The 20659-nt window shown below is 38.1% G+C and overlaps 1 protein-coding gene across 3 annotated transcripts in view; it reads right to left on the bottom strand.

Moving 5' to 3' along the window:
- The window catches only part of COL12A1 (collagen type XII alpha 1 chain), a 246833-nt gene that overhangs the window by 54850 nt on the left and 171324 nt on the right, over nucleotides 1-20659 (bottom strand). For all 3 annotated transcript variants that reach the window (XM_077487376.1, XM_077487375.1, XM_077487377.1), the window contains 10 exons: nucleotides 20361-20477; nucleotides 18762-18908; nucleotides 18071-18145; nucleotides 16622-16761; nucleotides 16236-16359; nucleotides 15099-15242; nucleotides 11962-12126; nucleotides 6930-6968; nucleotides 6711-6849; nucleotides 1924-2066 (listed from right to left, as the gene is read on the bottom strand). In XM_077487376.1, coding sequence (XP_077343502.1) covers nucleotides 1924-2066; nucleotides 6711-6849; nucleotides 6930-6968; nucleotides 11962-12126; nucleotides 15099-15242; nucleotides 16236-16359; nucleotides 16622-16761; nucleotides 18071-18145; nucleotides 18762-18908; nucleotides 20361-20477 — 1233 coding nt within the window. The remainder of the gene's footprint in view (nucleotides 1-1923; nucleotides 2067-6710; nucleotides 6850-6929; nucleotides 6969-11961; nucleotides 12127-15098; nucleotides 15243-16235; nucleotides 16360-16621; nucleotides 16762-18070; nucleotides 18146-18761; nucleotides 18909-20360; nucleotides 20478-20659) is intronic.

Genomic DNA, 20659 nt, shown 5'->3' with positions numbered 1-20659 from the left:
GCTGCACGTCGATATATGTTGGCACAATGGCAGCGGTGGGAAAATGGGTGTACCTGTACATCCCTTTTAATTGGCGGGGCTAGCGGGCCCCCAGATCCCACCCTCCATGTGAATTGGTAGGGGTGCATTGTACCCCTACCAATTCACAAAAAAAGTGTCAAAAATAGTGAAAAAGACAGGAGACACTTTGGGATAAGTCGTTTATTAAAAAATTTAAAGATTAAAATGTCCCGCGCTGTAAATCCATCTTTGCTTACAGTACCCAACGGACCGAAAAAAGAAAAAAAAACACAACAACTCCACCTCCATGGGAGGCATCCCATACACTGTAGGCTTCTCACTTTGACAGCTGTTATATAGCTGAGGGCAGGGTCACCTGTTGACATCAGAGGAAGGTGGGATCATCCATTTATGTCACTGAGTGGCCCCTCCCACAGCTATATAACAGCTGTCATTGAGAAAAAGCATCACTCGGTGGGAGCTTCCCATGGAGGTGGATCTGTTGCTTTTTTGTTTGTTTTTTTTTTTTCAGTTCGTCTGGTGGCATGAGATGGATCTACATTGCAGGACATTTTTATTTTTTTATTTTTTAATAAAGGACTTGTCCCAAGGCGTCTCCTGTCTTTTTTGCTATTTTTGACACTTTTTTGTGAATTGGCAGGGGTACAATGTACCCGTTACCAATTCACAGAGGAGGGCGGGATTTAGGGGCCCCCTTGTTAAAGGGGGCTTCCAGATTCCAATAAGCCCCCAGATGCCCACAACCACAGGGCAAGGGATGTGGGGATGAGGCCCTTGTCCCCATCAACATGGGGACAAAGTGCTTTGTTCACCCCAAAGCACCCTCCCATGTTGAGGACATGTGGCCTGGTACGGTTCAGGAGGGGCATTCTCTCGTTCCCCCTCTTTTCTTGCAGCCTACCAGGTTGCGTGCTTGCATGTGGATTTTAGGGGGACCCCTATGCCATTTTTTTTTTCAATTTGGCGCGGGGTTCACCTTAATATCAATTCCAGACCTGAAGGGCCTGGTATGGATTTTGGGGGGACCCCCACGTAATTCTTTTTAAAATTGTGGTTCGGGGTTCCCCTTAATATTCATACCAGACCCAAAGGGCCCTGCATTGATACATGTCCCCTGGGGCAGGACCCAGGTCCCCAAAAACTTTTTAGGGCAATAACTTGCATATAAGCCTTTAAAATGAGCACTTTTTGTTTTTCATGTTAGTGTCCCATAGACTTTAATGGTGTTCCGCGACTTTTCAAATTTGCCTCAAACACTGCATAATGTTCGCTCCCAACACCCAATGTTCGAGTCGAACTTACGCTTGACTTGAACATCTGGCTCATCCCTAGACAGAAGCCTAGTATGGTGGGGTTAAATCAGGGCTTACTGGGGAAGATCGCATTGTATGCCAATGACCCCTGTTATTCCTAAACGATATTTACCATGAGTCAGTCACCCGATATCTGTTAACGCAGTACTGTTGTATTGTAATACTTCTGCTATTATCACTCCCCATGTAACTGTAATGGTCGTTCTTTGTTTGCTACATGCCTACATGAACCTTAAAAGATGAAAATAAAATCTAATAAAAAAAAAGTTGTAAGTGGTGTACACCAAAGTTCAGAGTAGGTACCATTATTTTTTTTATGCACTTGTTTAAACTGTATATGTGCACTGTGGGGCCTTTCAGAATAAATGCCAATGAACTTCAAAGCATATATACAGTTTATTAATAGGAAAAGTAGTAACCAATGTTAAAACATAGCACAGGTGTAGTTTGGTAAAATTTTAAGAATGTTTATCAATTTTTTAACTTATTTAAAGTTATAGCTTAAGAAAACAACTGTTATGCTATTCTGATCGACTAGAAATACAGTGTAAGAATAATAAAATCGTTCATAAAAAATAGAGGGGCTTACCATCCAGGGTCACTCCAGTTTGAGGCTTATAACCCTTGTCTGTAATCTGCCATATAGAAAAAGGTTCATTGGGGGTCTCGGGGAGCAGGCGGAACAACAAGATGATTGTGTAAGAATGTGGCAGACCCTCAGGATGCAGTTCTCTGTAGACAAATTAAAAATGTATTAAACTATGTCTTTATAATTACTGAGCCGATACTTTGAAAATCAATTTTAGCAGCGTCTCTTTAAATTATGTAATACTAACAATCCAATTTCTTCTTGTGATTGTTTGGGACCAGCTGCATTTTTTTTTTAATTACAGGTAGAATGTTTTTAAACAATGGTGTAAAATCACAAATACATAGCAAATCTCTCAGAATAAAAACTATAAGAAAAAACTTTATTGAGCCAGCAGTTTTATTGTATTGAATATTTTAGGCACAGATTTACTGAAGCAGCACAGAGAGAAATGATACTGTGTAAGGCACAAAAAATATAACAACCAAATAGATTCCAGCCTACAGGTGTAATATGGTATCAGCGAAAGGTGACATTTGGTTAGTTGGCATAATTAACTGCATAATGCAGTGCTAAATAAACCAACATTTTTAGGGGATGGGCGAATGTTTAATATATAACATTTAAAGATTTAGTGGGATGATGCATATGGTTTTTTTCTAGCGATATTAACTTCAAAACCAAAAATTTAATATATTGAATATATTGTAGCCTACTAATCATCAGATATAATGGTTACACCAGTTTTCTTTGGCTTTTTCCCCTCTGTTTTCACCTGGTGATCTGGCCAGTAACCCAACTCATGTATTAGTGAGACACAATTCTTGAGGAATGGGCACAGGAAGCACATCAGACAGCAGCATTATCAGTCTGGGGGGAGAGGAGTGTTCAATGTACCAGTAGATTTCAATATAATGACAAATTTAAGCCAAACCCCAGCTCATGCTTATAATCAGTTCCAATAAAAGTTTGTTTTCCTGTTGGGATAAAGGCTTTACATGAATAAGAAAAAACTGATCATTTTAATCACCCCTGTCAGTGGTAAGTGGTCTGTCTCATCCATGTAAACTGATACATTCTGCTGGAAAGCTTGTGCTTCTGAAAACAACAGACTTACTGGCTGGATCAGATGAAAATAGAAGCAAAAAAGCTTAAAAATGTTAAAAAATATGGCCATCTCATCTAAGAAATAGTAAGTTCCAATATAATAAATGTTTGCTTTTGGGTTTAATACTGCTGTCAGTTTGAAAAATTATTGGCAAGCAGACTGTTCATCTTATGAATTTCACAGACAATAATATTCAGATACTGTGTGATACTAATGAATATTGGTATACGTGCTGGCTCGTTTATTATGCTGTCACGCTGATAGACATTATTGAACAAACGCACCAAAATCAATTTGTTTTCATTTTGGTTACGAAGGACTAGAGCTTCTGTAAAGCTGTGGGGAAGCAGAATAACTTTTTTTGCATTTATTAATTGCAGCAGGCCACATTTAGTCCTTGCCTGGGGTCAGATGTGGTTTGTAGCTGCAGTACTGAATATCTGCAAGCAGATATATGGATATACAGTATCTCATAAAACTGATTACACCCTTCACATTCTTGTTAATATTTTATTATATCTTTTTATGTGACAACACTGAAGAAATTACACTTTGCTACAATGTAAAGTAGTGAGTGTACAGCTTGTATAACAGTGTAAATTTACTGTCCCCTCAAAATAAGCCAACACACAGCCATTAATGTCTAAACCGCTGGAAGCAAAAATGAGTAAAATTGTCCAGATAGGGTCCAAAGTGTCCCCACCCCTTCAACCTCTGCAGCAATGCTGGCAGCACTCATACGTCTATTTCCCAAAGACAATCTCTGCATATGACGCTGAGCACGTGCACTCAACTTCTTGGGTCGACAATGGTGACGCCTGTTCTGAATTGAACCTGTCCTGTTAAACCACTGTATGGTCCTGGCTAGGGATGGTCCCAATGTTCGAACGTAAGTTCAACTCGAACATTGGGTGTTCGTTTATTTGAAAATTAACCGGGCATTAGTAGAAAATTTGAGTGCTGCGGGCTGCCCCATAATGCACTGCGAGATCGCAGTGCATTGACAGCTGCTGATTGACCAAAGCATGCACCTGACCTGCATGCTTTGGCCAATCACAGCGCGGTCTGCTGTGGGAGAGCAATGATTGGCCAATCAAGGCTCAGAGGGCTAAGTTCATGCCCCACACTATATAAGGCTGCTTAAATGGCAGCCATATATAATGTTATATGTGGAGGAGAATGAGAGAACTTGAGATAGATTAGGCAGATTAGTTAGTGGCATGCAGGCAGTTTAGTATATATATATATATATATATATATATATATATATATATATATATATATATATATATAGTGTAGTCAGTGTAGGCATTGAAGTGGTTAACGAGAAGCCTATGACATAATTAAGAAAAAAAACGACATGGAGTCCCCCTCAGAATCCATACCAGGTCCTTTGGGTCTGGTATAGATTTTAAGGGTAACGCCATGCCAAAATGTAAAAAAAAAAAATGGCGTGGGGTCCCATCAAAATCCATACCAGACCCTTATCTGAGCAAGCATCCCGACAACACTGGCCATTGGTTGTCGGAGTCAGCGGGCAGGGGGCTTATTGGAATCTGGAAGCCATATCCCGGCCCCCCTATGTGAGTGAGTATTGGGTACATTATACCCCTACCCATTCACAAAAAAAGTGTCAAAAAGTAAAAACCACAACAAACTGTTTTGACACTTCCTTTATTAAAATAACAAAATAAAAGAAAAATAGAAATAAAAAAAGCTCCGCCTCGATGGGAGGCCTCCCGGTGACTGCTGTCTCTTTGCTGTGACAGCTGTTATATAGGCAAGGGTGGGGCAACCGGTTGACTTAACAGAGTGACCCTGCGCCTTTCTGACATCATGTGAAGGGCCTGACATGGACTTGGGAGGTGGGGAACCCATGCCGTTTTTTTCCTTGATTTTTCATCTATATTGCCGGGAGCCAGCAATACATTACAACCGTGAGCAAGTTTAAATGAAATGTTTTCCTTTATAAATGTAATTTTGATGTGGCACTGTTTTACACATCACACAGATGCGCCACTTTGCAGGCAGACTCAGGGGACCCACGGGCATGATATTTAAAGGAATCTTTCATTTTTATTGTTTCAATTATTAAAATCACTGCTCCTGAAAAAATGGTTGTTTTTGCATTGATACATGTCCCCCGGGGCAGTACACCATACACTTTTATGGCAATAACTTGCATATAAGCCTTTAAAATTAGCACTTTTGATTTTTCATGTTCATGTCCCATAGACTTTAATAGGGTTTGCATGTTCGCTCAAACTTTTTGCCTGTTCGCATGTTCTGGTGCGAACCGAACCGGGGATTGTTCGACCCATCCCTAGTCTTGGTCATCCTGCTGCAGTTCAGCTTTGGGGTCTTGGCAATCTTCTTATAGCCTAGGCCATCTTTATCTAGAGCAACAATTCCTTTTTTTCAGATCCTCAGAGAGTTCTTTGCCATGAGGTGCCATGTTGAACTTCCAGTGACCAGTATGAGAGTGTGAAAGCGACAACACCAAATGTAACACACCTGCTCCCCATTCACACCTGAGACCTTGTAACACTAATGAGTCACATGACACCGGGAAGGGAAAATGGATAATTGTGCCCAATTTGAACATTTCCACTTATGGGTGTACTCATTTTTGTTGCCAGCGGTTTAGACATTAATGGCTATGTGTTGAGTTATTTTGAGGGGACAGCAAATGTACACTGTTATACAAGCTGTACACTCACTACTTTACATTGTAGCAAGGTGTGATTTTTTCAGTGTTCTCACATGAAAAAATATAATAAAATATTTACAAAAATGTGAGGGGTGTACTCACTTTTGTGAGATACTGTACATGGAAGCACAGCACATTTGCTGAAAGCAGGCTTTCGGAGAGAGATTGGACTGCAGACTGCAGGAGATGAGTAATCACAGGCAGACCAATGCAAGGATTAAAGCATATTCAAACCCAAAAACAAATATTTTATATATTTCAGTGTATTAGTTCTTAGATGTGGGGGCTGCATTTGTTTTCTTTTAATTTTTTTCCGCTTTTATGTCACCTAATGTTCCTGCCAGTAATACAGTACCCGTTCCAGAGTGACAATGCTCACTCACAACATTGTATCTATAGAGTGGCAACTTTGTCACCCTACACCGCTCTCCAGATTTTTAATGCAAACTTCTACTCCTTTCTTCATTTCCATTACATAGGAGATGTTCTCTCATTTAAAGAAGAAAGATTGCAATTCAGATAACCTTGGTTGAACTTTTATTGCAGCTCACAAGAAGTGAGAAGGACACTAGATGTCTGGCAGGATCAACAGGTATGTCTGTATTTTCTGTAAACTGTAAACTGAAAACCAATGCAGCCACCATATTCTAAGGAATGGTAAGCTGTAGATGTTCATTCTTGAGTGGACTCTATTGTCTTTAGGCATACCTTGGCATCATATGTGGCATGCATATTGCCATGGAAATATCATACCTGAAAATGAATTCTATGTTTGACAAAAATGGACAACTGATTTCAATTCTCTGTTCAGTAACTTGCGAGTGACATCAAGAAGATCACCCCTCTAGTTTAACCAATAGCGTTCGATGATAATTTAACAAATAAATCCGGATTAGGAAACCACTTTTTGTAATCTTTGGATTATAATCCCTATAGGTAGATATGCTTATTATATCCAGCGTGACTTACGAGGTAGGTATAGAGAGGAAAGCATCTTTGTGGAGGTTATATGCTGGGAAGCTGTTAAGTGAACCAGGTTGTAAAGAGACGCCTTGGACTGATGCAAACGTCTTCTCTGTGAGATTGTAGGCTTCCAGCATCCTAAAGCCTAAAAGAGAATCATAAGTATAACTATACAGTGCAAAATTCCCAAATCGCACTTCTCAATAAGGATGTGACTGCTCTTACCTGGTGATGTGTATCCTTCAAGGTAAATAAGTGGGCAGGCTAAAAAAAAGATCAAGCATAAAAAGTGATGTCATCTTTTTACAGAAAACAATACATCATACAGTGATTAGGAACGAGTATTTGTAATGCAATATTAAAGAGTATAAAGGGATTAGTATATTAATTCCGTCTTTCTCACAGCCAGAAGATACGACATAGATGACATGATGTACCTGTCAGGGCTATGCTTCCCTTTTATAAAAAAATCCACATTAACAATGTAAATGGAAGCTAAGATTACAAAAAAGCACATAGCGTTCTTGTTATTGAAATTAATTTCATATTATGTCATTTATTGTGATCTTGAAGTCTGGGCTGATAAAAGTTTTTTTGGCATGTGAGAAATTCCTAGAAATAGTAGAAGTTCAACTTTCAATTGGATGCCTGCTTACTAGAATTCCTTTGGCAACTACTTGAAAGAAAGGTCAACACGACCCTATCCATTTGTAACTGAACGATCAATTCAAATTTTTTTGTGGTTTTCTCTTTGAGAAATAAGCAGCCTAATTCAAAGTGATAGCAATGTGATTTGAAATTCAGCTCAACTAAAGAAAACAAACTTCCTCGCTGGCATTGTCAAATTATTTGAAAATATTTACAGCAAAATCTCGGCTAACAGTAGAAAGTAATTTACTGGAGAAAAATGTCATAATCACACAATAACACATGATCTAATCTCTATGCGTAAGTTGGATTCTAAAATGTATTGTTGCCTGTTTTAGCATTAGCAAACTATTAAAGGTGTCTTATAATGTATTAACAGCATGCAAGCCCAGGTCAACCAGGCAGGAATTTGTTGGCCACTCTTTTTTCTATCCAGATGAATAGGAACATAGAGAAAGTTATCCAGAGGGGACATTTGTTCCCGGAAACAACTGTCTAACTGGACTTCAATCTCTTTAGGAAAATGTCCTCTCACTTCTTGTTGTGTGTGCAGATGGTAAAGAAAAAAAACTTAAAGTTTTATATCCTAATGTGCCAAATAGTAAGGTTTCCTTATTCACTTATTTCTGAACACGTTAACTTTGTAGTACTTAGTAATGGAACTATAACCATTTCTTTTACATGAGCAATGGAGAAGGCTTTGACCAGATCTGAGATGATATCCTTAAATTATTCTTGTAAAAGTACTTTTACTCCACTGTGTTTCCATTTCCACATCTGTTTACATGAAGTTTTACACTGCCAAACAAAAGAACGTAAGCCAATCCCTGCATAACCCCCATCCACCTTCTGCCTCAGTTTTGTGAGCACGAAGTACTTAAAGTGCTTCTAAAGCCAGCATTTTTTTTTTCACCATAATACAGTCTCTGCATTAAGGTAAAAAACTTCTGAGTGCAGTTTCCCCCCTTATACTTAGCCTAATCTCAATCCAGCGCTGTGCATGAGAGCGGAAATTAGCTATTTTACCATCTCATAGGCTCCTAGACAGCAGCAGGATCCATTGGCTGTCAATCAAAGCCAGTGAGGAGGGGGTGGGGTCAAGCTAAAGCTATGCTCTGTGTGCCTATGGACACACACAGCCGGCTTGGGAGTGAGCCTGCATGAGTTCCTCTATAGCAAGCACCTTGCTATGGTGGACTCTCGTGGGGGTAAGGAGCGCTGGCAGAGAACCCAAGCAGAGGAGGATTGGGGCTGCTCTATCCAAAACCATTGCACAGAGCAGGTATGTATGACATGTTTGTTATTTTAAAGAAATGTAATTTTAAGACCAAAAATCCAGAGGGGGCAGGAGTCAATGGACTTCATGAAAGAGATTTTATGGTAAGTACAAAGAATTGTTTTACCCTTATTGTCCATTGAGGGACACAGAAATGTAGGACACAGAACACAGGGATAACAAAATAATTATTACACATTCGGGATGTCCAAAAGCAGTTCAACTGAGGGGTGGGGAACTGCCACTGAGATGTAGAAATCCTACTACTGTATCTGAGTGAAGTCAATGCCTGAACAAAGGCTAGACAAAAAAGGGTAAAGCAAATAGGGAAATTGCCATGATCAAAGAAAGGTCACCGAGGATTAGTCTGATGTTTTAGACAAGGACAGGTAATCACCACTAAGGGGAAACTGCTGCCTGAAAGAATAGAGACCTTTAACTAAAAATGCTGAGCAGAACCAATAATGTATATGAAAACAGGTGAAACAACAACTACCTTAACAGGAGAAGGAGATATTTGGAGAAACTGCTAAGCTGGCCAACAAAAAAGGATGTTCCAGAGAGCAATGGGGCGGCCCATTAAAGTCGCACATTAGGTGTCCTGAAGTGGTAAGTAGAGTGGTAATCTCATGGGGTGGTTCTGGCCAACTCAGTAGATTGCTTTAAAAAACGCCTGGATTCTTTCCTAAATGTACATAACATAACTGGGTACTAACATTTATATGTAAAGTTGATCCAGGGAAAATCAGATTGCCTCTGTGGGATCAAGAAGGAATTTTTTCCCCTGCTGTAGAAAATTGGATCCTGCTTTTCTGGGTTTTATTGCCTTTCTCTGGATCAACTGTGGGTATAGGATTGGATATATGGGATGGTATGATATGTTTTATTTTATTTATTTATTTATTTTTATGGTTGAACTAGATGTCTTTTTTCAACCTGACTAACTATGTAACTTGGACAGACAAGGTACAGTATGTGGAACCAAAAAGACCAACCAGATAACAGCTGACGTGGAATACCCTTAACCCTTTATTCCAGGAAAGGAAAGATTAGAAAATAATGTATGTCCAAGTAAGAAAGCTATCTAGTTATAAGTGAAAGAATAAAGTGTATTTCCACTTTTACAGCCAAATTGGGATAACACCTATATTATACAATACGTTATACAAAGCAATTCACGCAAATATGCAGCCCTTTGACGCTAAGCGCGGAGAGGCTGCATATTTGCATATGGCCGGTGCCAAGGGGTTAAACCTGCGTGTATTGTGCTGCTAGATTTTGTTATTAGTTGCAAACTAAATTTGAACACTGTTTGTCCTAACAACGGGTTAAAGATCCAAGAGTTCTGGAATTGCATGCTAATGAGGGAGACTGAGCATCTGCCTATAGGTTTGCTCCCAAGAAACATTTAAAATGTACAAATAACATATAGTGGGATTTTCACAAATTTTATTGCAAAACTGGAAATACACTATAAGTGGAAACACTTAACCCTTGAGTTTAAGGAGAGGGTATTCCTTAAAATGAAGGGATGCACCTCACAGATGACCCCTCAAGAGATATGCATGAATATATTAGCCCTTTCAGCAGTAATCTAAACACAGAGATGGATGAAATCCATAGGCTGAAAAAAGAAGGTAGTAATCTAATTTATTTTTAAAGGAAAGACTGCAGTTATCTACTGTACCTACATTAAATGAGACTTTCCAACTCTTACCCAAGAGTATTCCATACTACAAGTCCCCTAAACATTTAATAAATACATACTCTAGGAACCATGACATTTGTGAAAGCTGTGTAATGGGCAAAATGTGTTCCATAAGAGCTAAACTAAGGAATGTATACACTAGCACTTTGAACAATAGTCTGATAAGGACTGTATTTTCCAGCAAGTAGATCCCTTGAAGGTCTTCAGGTTAACACTATCCCACTGAGGGGAACTCTGCAGCTAGGTAAGAGAATGCCTTCACTGTTGATCTGATAAAATGTACAGGACTTCTTGATAACTATATCTTGGTAGGGGAAAAGGAATCTGACAAGGATTACCCTCACTGTTTAAAAGTGGACACATCAGATGCAGAAAGCCAGAAGCAATATTTAAGTCAGCACAGACTATGAAGAGACCGTCGCTAAGTCAGTTCCAAAACTGCCCTATGCCTGTAACAGCAGTGTAAATCAGAGTATCAAAGATTCCCTATAAAGTTGAGTCATATGAAACTTGTTGAAATCCAAGCTCTTCAGGAGAAGGCTGTATGACTCAGGGGTTAAATAACAGATGGTAAAAACAGCCTCAGGCACACTTAGCAGTGGAGGTCCAGTAGGGTCATAATTGGATTCTGTTGTGGAAGGCGCTGGAGCAGGCTTAGAACCCTTGCAAGCAGAGTGATGCTTAATTTTAAACAGATTGATAAAAATTCAGAAATATTAAGGGTCTTGTGAACATATGGGTCTCAGCCTCACACAGTGCAGCTGTAAAATACTCTGGTAAGGATAAACCTATAACAATAGGGGTCCCAGGATCTATGTGCAGGCTACAGATCCTTCTGGGAACTGTGCCCAGCACAAGACTAACACAGTACACAGAGGTCTATTAGGTGTCAAAATGTAATGTCCAGGGCCTGAAAGTTATATTTCAGGTTAACTCACAAATTCTGATCCAGCAGGGTCCAGGATGGCCTCCAAAGCTGTTGCTGAGGATATGCCAATCCAGATAGCTGCTGTGTAGACACAAGATTAAGCAGAGTTTTTCCAAATCTTGACTGAAATTACGGAAAAAAATTTGTCAATGGTGATTTCAAATACAGATAATGTAAAAAAGGCAAAATTATAGTTAGAGTGTTTCCCAAAATTTCTGTGGAAATGGTATCCAACCTCCTAGGACACTAGTAAACAATTGAAACATGACAGTTGGAGTTGAGGTCATGGGGTTGGGGCTGGCTTAAAACATTTTTTGTTTGCTAGTGTCCAAATCTTCTGTAAATGGCAGTTTTATACAAATGTCTAAGTAATGTCTAAGTAATATCAAATTCCTGCATTCATCAATGGACGATAAAAAAACTGATTTTATAGAAAGAAATATTGCATTAATAATGCTGAAAAATGGTTACTATTTTATTGGACATAAAGTCCAGTTTTTTATTCTCTCACTCATCTTGACATATCTGCTGCTTCTCCCTTTACTAAATAAATGTCATTATATTTGAATCAAATCATATTCCATGAATGTAAATTGGCTTACTATCTATTGGATAATCTCTACAGCCTTGGTATACACTGTTTTGTTTGTATAGGTTTTTGTGTAACACTAATCAGTCATTCACTGTTTGAACTCACTTGAGGTTGCTGTCTCACACACAAATGTGATCAGATTATCTTCAATCTTCTCAAAAGCATCAAAGTCATCGACAATGAATACATGGCGATCACTTGGTTTACTGCCTATATTACGGAGCTCATTATAATCCACATCAGCTACTCCGATGACAAAAACACTGAAACCTGAAAATTATATAAAGCATTGTTAACATAATAATAATAAAATTATACAGTAATAATAATATTTACCAATAGAAAAAAATTTCACTGGGGCACCACAGACACTGGAAAACATATGTGCATGCATATGAGGGCACTTGCATTAAATTAACGCTGCTATTTTGCTTCAGGAAAGAAAATGATCGCTTTAACTTGAAGTAATCTTAAAGAAACAATGTAATGAAATAAATGTGTTGCCTCACAAGCTGTTCCACTAAAGTCACATAGCTACACCAAGTATGCAGATCAGGAATTATGACTTGACTCTGACCTAGCCTGCTGCATGTCTGTTGATTTAAGCCAGAGACATCCAAGAAACTAGCATTTTTGTAGGTGATCCTCAATGGCAGCTTAGATGTTTTCTTTAAATTAAATATAGGAACTATGATTTTAAAATAAATATAGGAACTATGACTTGAAAATGATCACAGTGATATCCAGCAATGCTAGTGCTTGATGATGCGTGTACACTAAATTAAAATCTACCCCTTGTGGGGATGCTAATGGGTTTTATTCACTGCTTTGTTTTTAATAACTTTATGAAAACCCATCTGGGAATTATAAGTAGTTGCTCGGTCATTCAACCTATTGGCAACTACCCAAACTGAGAGCTTTGGGTCAATCTTGCTTTTAATAACCCAATTAGATGTGAAGCAATGAAAAGGCTTAACCCTAACCAAGTTTATTATGACGCAAGCACTGCTACCAAAGCAGTGTTTGTATACAAACTGGTCTAACTTATAATATTGACTCAATACACAATTAAAAATGCATATACTGTATATATTGTGACAGGATGAGAAAATAGGACATAGGTTTCGCATTTCGGGTAATTACGACGTTCCATACTGGTGTTTCTGAGTATAGAATCTGTGTATTTGGCTTTCTATGGATTTTGCAGCTCTGGATTTGAACATTCAATCCTGTGCCTGGGTTTTGCTAGAGACCTTTAACCTGGCTGAGTACATAGGCATGCAGTGTTGTTATATACTCAGGTCTGAGAATAGCTCAGGGCTCCCAGTTTGGAGACTGCTCCCAGTGGGGGAGATGAAAAGTCTTATTGAGGGGGTCAGTGGGCCAAGCCAGAAGCCAAAAGAGAGAGGGTCTCAGTTCCAGAAGTCAGGTCGGCTCCTCGCAGAGTGTCAGGAGAACCCTGATCCATAAGCCAGAGATGGGCTGTGTAGCAGGGTGCTGTGACTAAAGGCCAAAGAGTCAAGTATTCCAGGAGAGCTGCGCAACACAGTCAGAGAGACTGTTAAGAGGTGCAGCGTGGTACTGCAGTTGAAGCTGAGTGAGCTTATGAGCCAGGTGGCTCAACATTTTCCAGTGCTGATATTACAAAAGATTCCCCACATGGGAAACTTCATATTGGATTGCCACTTTGTTTTCTGACGTTTTAATTAACGTGGGCTACCAGGCCCTTAAATATAGTCCTGTCTACTGTGGATTCACTGTATAAACACATCTACCATGGAAGCTACCTCCTCATGTCACAATATAATATATATATTTTATTTATTTTTTTATGACTGTATGCGAGGTGAGGTCATCGATAATTGGTATATTTCACCTTGTATTTGTTCTATTGTCAGAGACTGAATCCAGCCCAAATCTTTCCAGCCTCTGTGGCAGGCTTGGTTCCGGTCCGAGTCTTGTGGTCCACTTGAATCCATTCTCAGGTGGACTTTAAATGATCAGGAAGAGAGCACAGCAGTGCTCTGGCCTGAGACTCAGAAGATAATCTGAGAGTGAGGAGCCCTGTTTGTTTTGATTGAAAACAAAGGTTTACTTTACCTCATGTTTTGTGGGTGATGGGTATAAGCCCCACACCGTATAGAGAGCAGTGTACTGTTTAGTTTAGCACCGGATGGCAAGGATTTGTTTTACTGTTTTGTTTATTTTTATGACTTTGCAAACCACCTGTAAATAAAGCTGGTGGAAACCCACCAGATTTTAAAGAAACTGCCTATACGCTGACCTTCATTTCAAGAAAAGGTGATCCCTATGAGCCTAAACTCCCCACAATATATATACTGTATATACTGTATATACATGCTGTGTAAAAATATTCCATAATGCCTACTTCCATAGATCCATAAATTGTTAGATGTTATAAAAACCTTGGGACTACAAATAAGAAATATGTTTTTTACACAAAAAATCTAATCAAACCACAGCATAAAAATTTACTTAGTTCTACTTGTAGGGGAAATTAAACAAACTTTCCTATATAGCTATTAGCATGCTGTTTGTACAGACATAGGTGCAACAACCATTTTTACATATTACACTGCGATTACCAGTTTTGCCATTAGTTGTTGGCAGTAGTGTTAAAAGTGGCACACTCCAGGCAGAGAGCTTTTTCTTTTTAGGTTTGTAAAAAAAAAAAAAAGTTACTTCTGCTAAAGTTGATCCCACATTCGGATCACTGCTCTTTACATTAAAAATCATACTTTTAATCACACCCATTAGCACCATAGAGCTAGTCATATGGCTTAAGATAAAGAATCCTTCACTCAACTTGTAGTAAGAAAGAAAGAATTACAACAGCTAATTGACAGTATAGGGTGTCAGAGGGAACAGGGTAAGTTTATCTACATTTCCCTCTATACTACTGTGCAGCGGCTGGAGGGCTTCGTTTTAAGGTAAGTCTTTTTCACAATGGGCTAGTATGTGTTGCATATTGCAGGGGGAAACTTTTTTTGTTTTTCCTAGAGTTTGCCACAGCTTTAAACTGGTATTCCTCCTATAAACATTTATTATGGGTGGACTGATACTGTAAACTACATCCTACAAGAGTGTGTTCAATCTTGTGATTGTGAGCCAGTTTATATGTTTATATAACTTACTGGATAGAAGACACAATTCTTTTAAGAAAAGAAACGGTTTTGTTTTAATGTTAGCAGCCAGAAAGCACAGGTTTGCTGCATGCTTACCAGAGTGTTGTATGTCCATGGCGTACTTTTTCACATCATCTTGAGATCTTCCATCAGTGACCACAACGAGCACCTTAGGAACAGACCGTCTCATTCCATTTTCCACAGTTATAACCTTTTCACGGACAAACTTAAGTGCTTTTCCTGTAAAAGGGCAAACAAAGATTATATCATTATTATTGTCCTATATGTGGATGTTATTTGTAACTCCTTAGACAGAGCTCTATTCATTAACATTTTGTAAACTGGAGTAAGAAGACTGCAGTCTTTAAGCACCAATACATAAAGATCCATCTTAAATTTAATCATACCTTCTACGAGGACACGGGTTAGTTAAAGAGAAACTACACTGTACCTGAGCACCACAAACCAAAAGTGCTATTTAATTAATATTCAAAGCAAACTCACTCATCATCCATGTCTCCATGCTTTTTTGGCTATACTGTGGACCATTTTTAGCCAACAGCAGGCTAACAACCGATGTCAGCTGACATCAGTCCCCTGGCCCAGGCTGGGGAAAGATCCTGACTTTACAGTTTGAATCCACCCAGATTCCTGGACCAGTGGCTAGCTCAGGTTCTCAGCAGCGCCACTGGGAGATTGAGCCAGCCACCTCCTCCACTTCTCAGCCTAGTGCTCACTTGAAAGGCAGAGGACAGAGCAGAGGAGAGAACTGAGCGATCTGAATCCACCTAAGTGAGTATACAGTTTTTTTTTTGTTAATCTCATACTTCTATTTTAACATCTGATCAGGAGGATGTTTTCAATTTATAATGGGAAATTCATAATGTGAGTGCCAAAGTGTGAAAAAAAGATCCTCATCAAATTTATATAGCAAGCTAAAATCCTAACAAAAACTTTTGATTGATCCAGATAGACTAGAGAATGGGTAAGAACTACTGTCAGATGTTAAAATAACTGTGATCTAGTTGAAGAGGGTTTACCCACTTCCTGTTCCTTCTTATACATATCACCTGTACTGAAAGTGAGACAACGTTGAACCTCAGACAGCAATAAAAACCTACCTTTACATCTAACATTTTGTTTATGGCTGACCTCTCTCAGAACCTGTTACACCGTGTTTCCAGCCCCTGTCTCATAAAAAAGAAAGAAAGAAAAATGCAGTTTATACGGTACCTGTTTTTGTGTTTCCTCCTTTGTATCGGATATTAGCAAGCGCTCCCAGGGCTTGTGATTTTTCTGCATAGGTATTCAGCTTAAATTCAGTTTGGGCATCATCACTGAACTGCACGAAAGATACCTGTAGAAAAAAAAGGTATTCATTATTTTTCAGCATTTTTTAGTTAGCATTTTTGAACATACCTGGATAAAAACCAAGAGTATATTTATTTTTGTTACATCATTATTATTTTGTCCTTGGTTTTTCCTAGGCTTGATAGAAGCACTATCCTGCCCTCTACTGGGTATAATATTGGAACCTCCATCTGCTACTAAATATTGCTGACAAGTTCAACCTACTTTTTTATTTCTTCTGTGCTGATTTATATTACTGTTATTCTCACCTGGATTCCAGCTGGATTGATGACATCAAATGCTCCAATGGTATTAAAAATGAACTGGCGTACTTTGTTAAAGTTATCATCACCAATACTCCAGGAGCTGTCAATCAGAAAAACTATATCTGCTTTTGCACCTTTGCACACTAAAGAACAAAAAATAATGAACATCAATAATCTGGTTATTCTTATCTAGTGTTTTTTTTAATACATCAGTTAGAAAAATATTTAACTTGAGAGACAACACAGTTAGAAAGAATTGAAATACTGTATATTATATCAGAATTTATTAGAGAGCTCTCCCCACAGCAAGAAAGAAAGACACAAAAAAGTAATGATACCAATATGGGACTTTTCCACAAAACCAGTACCCAAAAAGGTAATGCAGTAATACAACCATAAATAAAAATGAGAATTAAAAAAATTCTTCTATTCTCCCCAATAGTTTTTAAACAAACAAAAAAACAGCCAACGAAAATGCATCCATGTTTGATCTTACAATAGGATGGGGTTATCAGGAATACGATGTCCCAGTACAGGACAAAGAGGACATGATCTCTTAAAACTATTTGAACACTTACTTAACAAACTGGTGAATAGAGGATTGCTTTCTTTATTTTAAATAAAGTTAGTTTCTCTACCTGTTCACCCAGTGCAAGGTGGACCAAACCCCGTTACTGGTTGTAGGTAAAGATCATTAATTTACTAGAAAATGACTACCTATCCATGGCACCAATTTGGGGCATTATTGATTCAAAGGAGTTAAATCCCCACTTGGCATTTTAAAAAGAGGGCCCTGCTTTTAGGACCTGTCTCTTGAAGCACCCAGCCATTGCTAGGGCATGCCTACTGGTATCACCATAGCAGCGGGTCCACTTGACTACTGTTATCAAGATACTAGTCATAATAATTGTTTTGCTATGCTAACATAATTTAGAAGAGGTGAAGAATTTGTTTTATTTTTGTTCATACAACTTAGTTGTGTATGCTATAAAATGCCAGGGCATTCACAGTAATACTCAACAGGCTGCCTGCTTAAAATAACACTTGCCAAGTCCTATGTGTATTTACATACCTGGGTTTGAATGGCAGGGTTTTATAACAGAGCAATTGGGAAGCTATCCATGGAAACTAGCCAGAAAGAGCTTTGTGCAATCACCCATATCATTCCTGATTGGCTGCTATGAATGGCTGCCCATTGATCATTATTATATAACATTTCATATATTATCTAATGTCAATTTTTTTTTACACAGTGATTAAAGTCAAAGAAACACAATACATATTATTAATACATGCCATTTAACAGTCTTGATGCCAAAAGAAACATGAAGAATGACTACATATAGGCAAATTTTATGTGATGTAAAATCAGGGACAGGCTTATTTGTCCCAGTTTTTCTGATAATGTGTTGGGAGGTTTGTGAGTTAGTAATAAAATAAAATAATACAAACCTTCGCGTGCAGGAGGTATTGTGGGAGGTGGAGGAGGAGCAGGAGCTTCTGTAGGTGCCTCTGTTGGTTTTATCACTATATATACATATATAAAATAATAAACATATGAGTTAATAATGTCAAAGTGATAACATTATGAAAAATACCACTAAAAGTAAAAACCAATGACTGTTTAATACCCAAACAGCATACTTGTCAAGAAGACAATTACACTGTAATTGAAATGCTTACAATTTTGCTTACTTAACTCAAATAATAGAAAAATCATGAATGTCATATTACATTTTAAAACTATTTAAAACAAATTATAGCTTAAAACAGAAACCATTCATGCGACAAAAAGCTTTATGGCTCTGTTATGCAACAATGTGTATGTAGATAGCTATTAAAATAAATCTGTATTATACATACACATAAATGTACTGTAAGCAAGTTACAGAGTACGGAAAAGCAAACAAGGAAAATAGGCTAATATGCAAGATATTTTAAGAGTACTCTGGAGCTGAACAATAGATCTTGGCATAGTAGTATGGAGCTCTTAGCGCCAAGAACAAGGGGAAATTATAACAGTGGAGCAATGGCACCAAAAATAACAGCTCCTAAAAAAATGATTGATCCGCTTCAAAATGTAGGGAATGTTACTAATTTACATTTGCTTATTATGCACACTTCGATAGAAATATTTACTTACATGTTCGTTCTTTGGTTGAAACCCCTCTTCCCTCAAGGTTCGGAGTTTGCACAAAAACTGTGACTGAGTAATCTGTGTCAGGGTTCAGTCCTTTGAAACAATTTGATGACTCAGAGCCAGTCACTGTTATTTCTTGCCCACGTGATCCTGTATAAAATCATAAACCAAGACCAATGGATCTGCATTTAGAAATTAGTGCTAGGATTGAAGCTGAAATAAAACATGTTTATAACTTAACATAAACATAACTAAAGATAAAATCAAGTATAACAGTGAATGACACAATTCTATAGTGTATTGATGTTCTAAAACCCCAGTGATTTTATTTTTTTTGTTAAAAGTACATATCTAGAGCTGATATTATGCAGGATATTAAACTTTAGACTGCTATCTACAATTATTACATTCCACAGAGACAGTGTATTTGGTATTTTAGTAAATAAACCCCAATTACAGAGAAAACATCTAATGATCTTTTAATTGAATTATTTTACTGAATTTTTTTAATTTCCAGTGCTATTGCAAACAGTCTTTTTAGCCCTCCCACTTGGCTACAACTAAGCCCATGCACTTTATATCTTAAGGCACATTTCCCTATGCTATAAGAATCATCTTCCCATCCCCCATTCAGAGATCCTGTGTTATTCATACAGTAGAAGCATAGAAGCTGTAGTATGAATTCTATATATTGCAGAGCAGGCAGGAAAGAACAGGCATAGTCAAGCTTTATTGATGGGAGCTCAAGATGGCCGTTTAGATGTATTAAACCCACTGCATCAGAAGATTATGGTGGCAGGGGTGGTAGTGCAGGACCAAGTGGATTATGACTAAAAGAAGAAGAATCAACACAAGGGACATATATTAACTTTAACTTGTGTCCCTTATGCTTATTTTCTATATGATTTTTTGGCAGTACTTAGACTTTAAGACCCTCTGTGTTATAAAATAGCAGTAGTGTCACACATAAAGCAAGAAAGCAAAGGAAGTCTTGCTGTGCTTACCATGAAAAAAAATGGTCTACAAACTGAAATGGGGGAGAAGAGCACTTTAAGAACACACTAGCTACAAATAGACAGTGCAGATGCCTAATGGTTAGCACTTATGCTATGCAGCAAGGGGTCTTTGGTTTTAAACTTGGCCAGACACTATCTGCACAGAGTTTGCATTGCTTCCTGTACATTTCTCCAGGTATTCTGGTTTTCCCCCACACTCCAAAGACATGCTGTTAGGTTAATTGTCTCCCGCCCAATGGCTCTAGTGTGTGTGTAAATCAGCTATGCACATGTGTTATCACATTCTTCCCTGCAATGGCAAAGGATTGAGGAAACACCTGGCAACCTATTTAAAAACATGCGCTAATAATATTCTATGAAAAAAGGCTCTCAGGGGTATCAAACATGGTGATCAGAGAGCTAGAACATAGAATTGCCAAGAGTCAGATAGGAATGGATTATCACTCACAGATACTAGGGATGTAGAAATAGGATCTTGCTATATATGAGTTAGGGAAAGTCAAGGTATATTACTGTACTGATAGGCTACATAAGCATTGCTATTTATTCATACAGTCAAAAACAAAGACTTAAACAAATGCAGTACCATCAACTGGATTCAGTTTGACTCTGTATGAAGTTGCAGCTCGATGAGGAGTCCATCTAACACAAAATGAGTCCCATGCAACCTGGTAGCTTGTCAGATCAGTCACATTCAAATATACTGCACAATTAAAGACATAAGAGTTCAGTTAGTATATATATATATATATATATATATATATATATATATATATATATATATGTTTTAACAGTAAGCAATTATACATTTAGGAACACTATAGTCAAATTAGCTTAAAAATGCATATAAACTGCACAGCCTACCTACTTAGTACTTTAGTTTTT

This window comes from Lithobates pipiens, unplaced genomic scaffold, assembly GCF_037356315.1.
Source record: "Lithobates pipiens isolate NorthernLeopardFrog02 unplaced genomic scaffold, aLitPip1_a1.2 Scaffold_18, whole genome shotgun sequence".
Taxonomy (NCBI): domain Eukaryota; kingdom Metazoa; phylum Chordata; class Amphibia; order Anura; family Ranidae; genus Lithobates; species Lithobates pipiens.
This window is presented reverse-complemented; position numbering and strand designations above follow the sequence as displayed.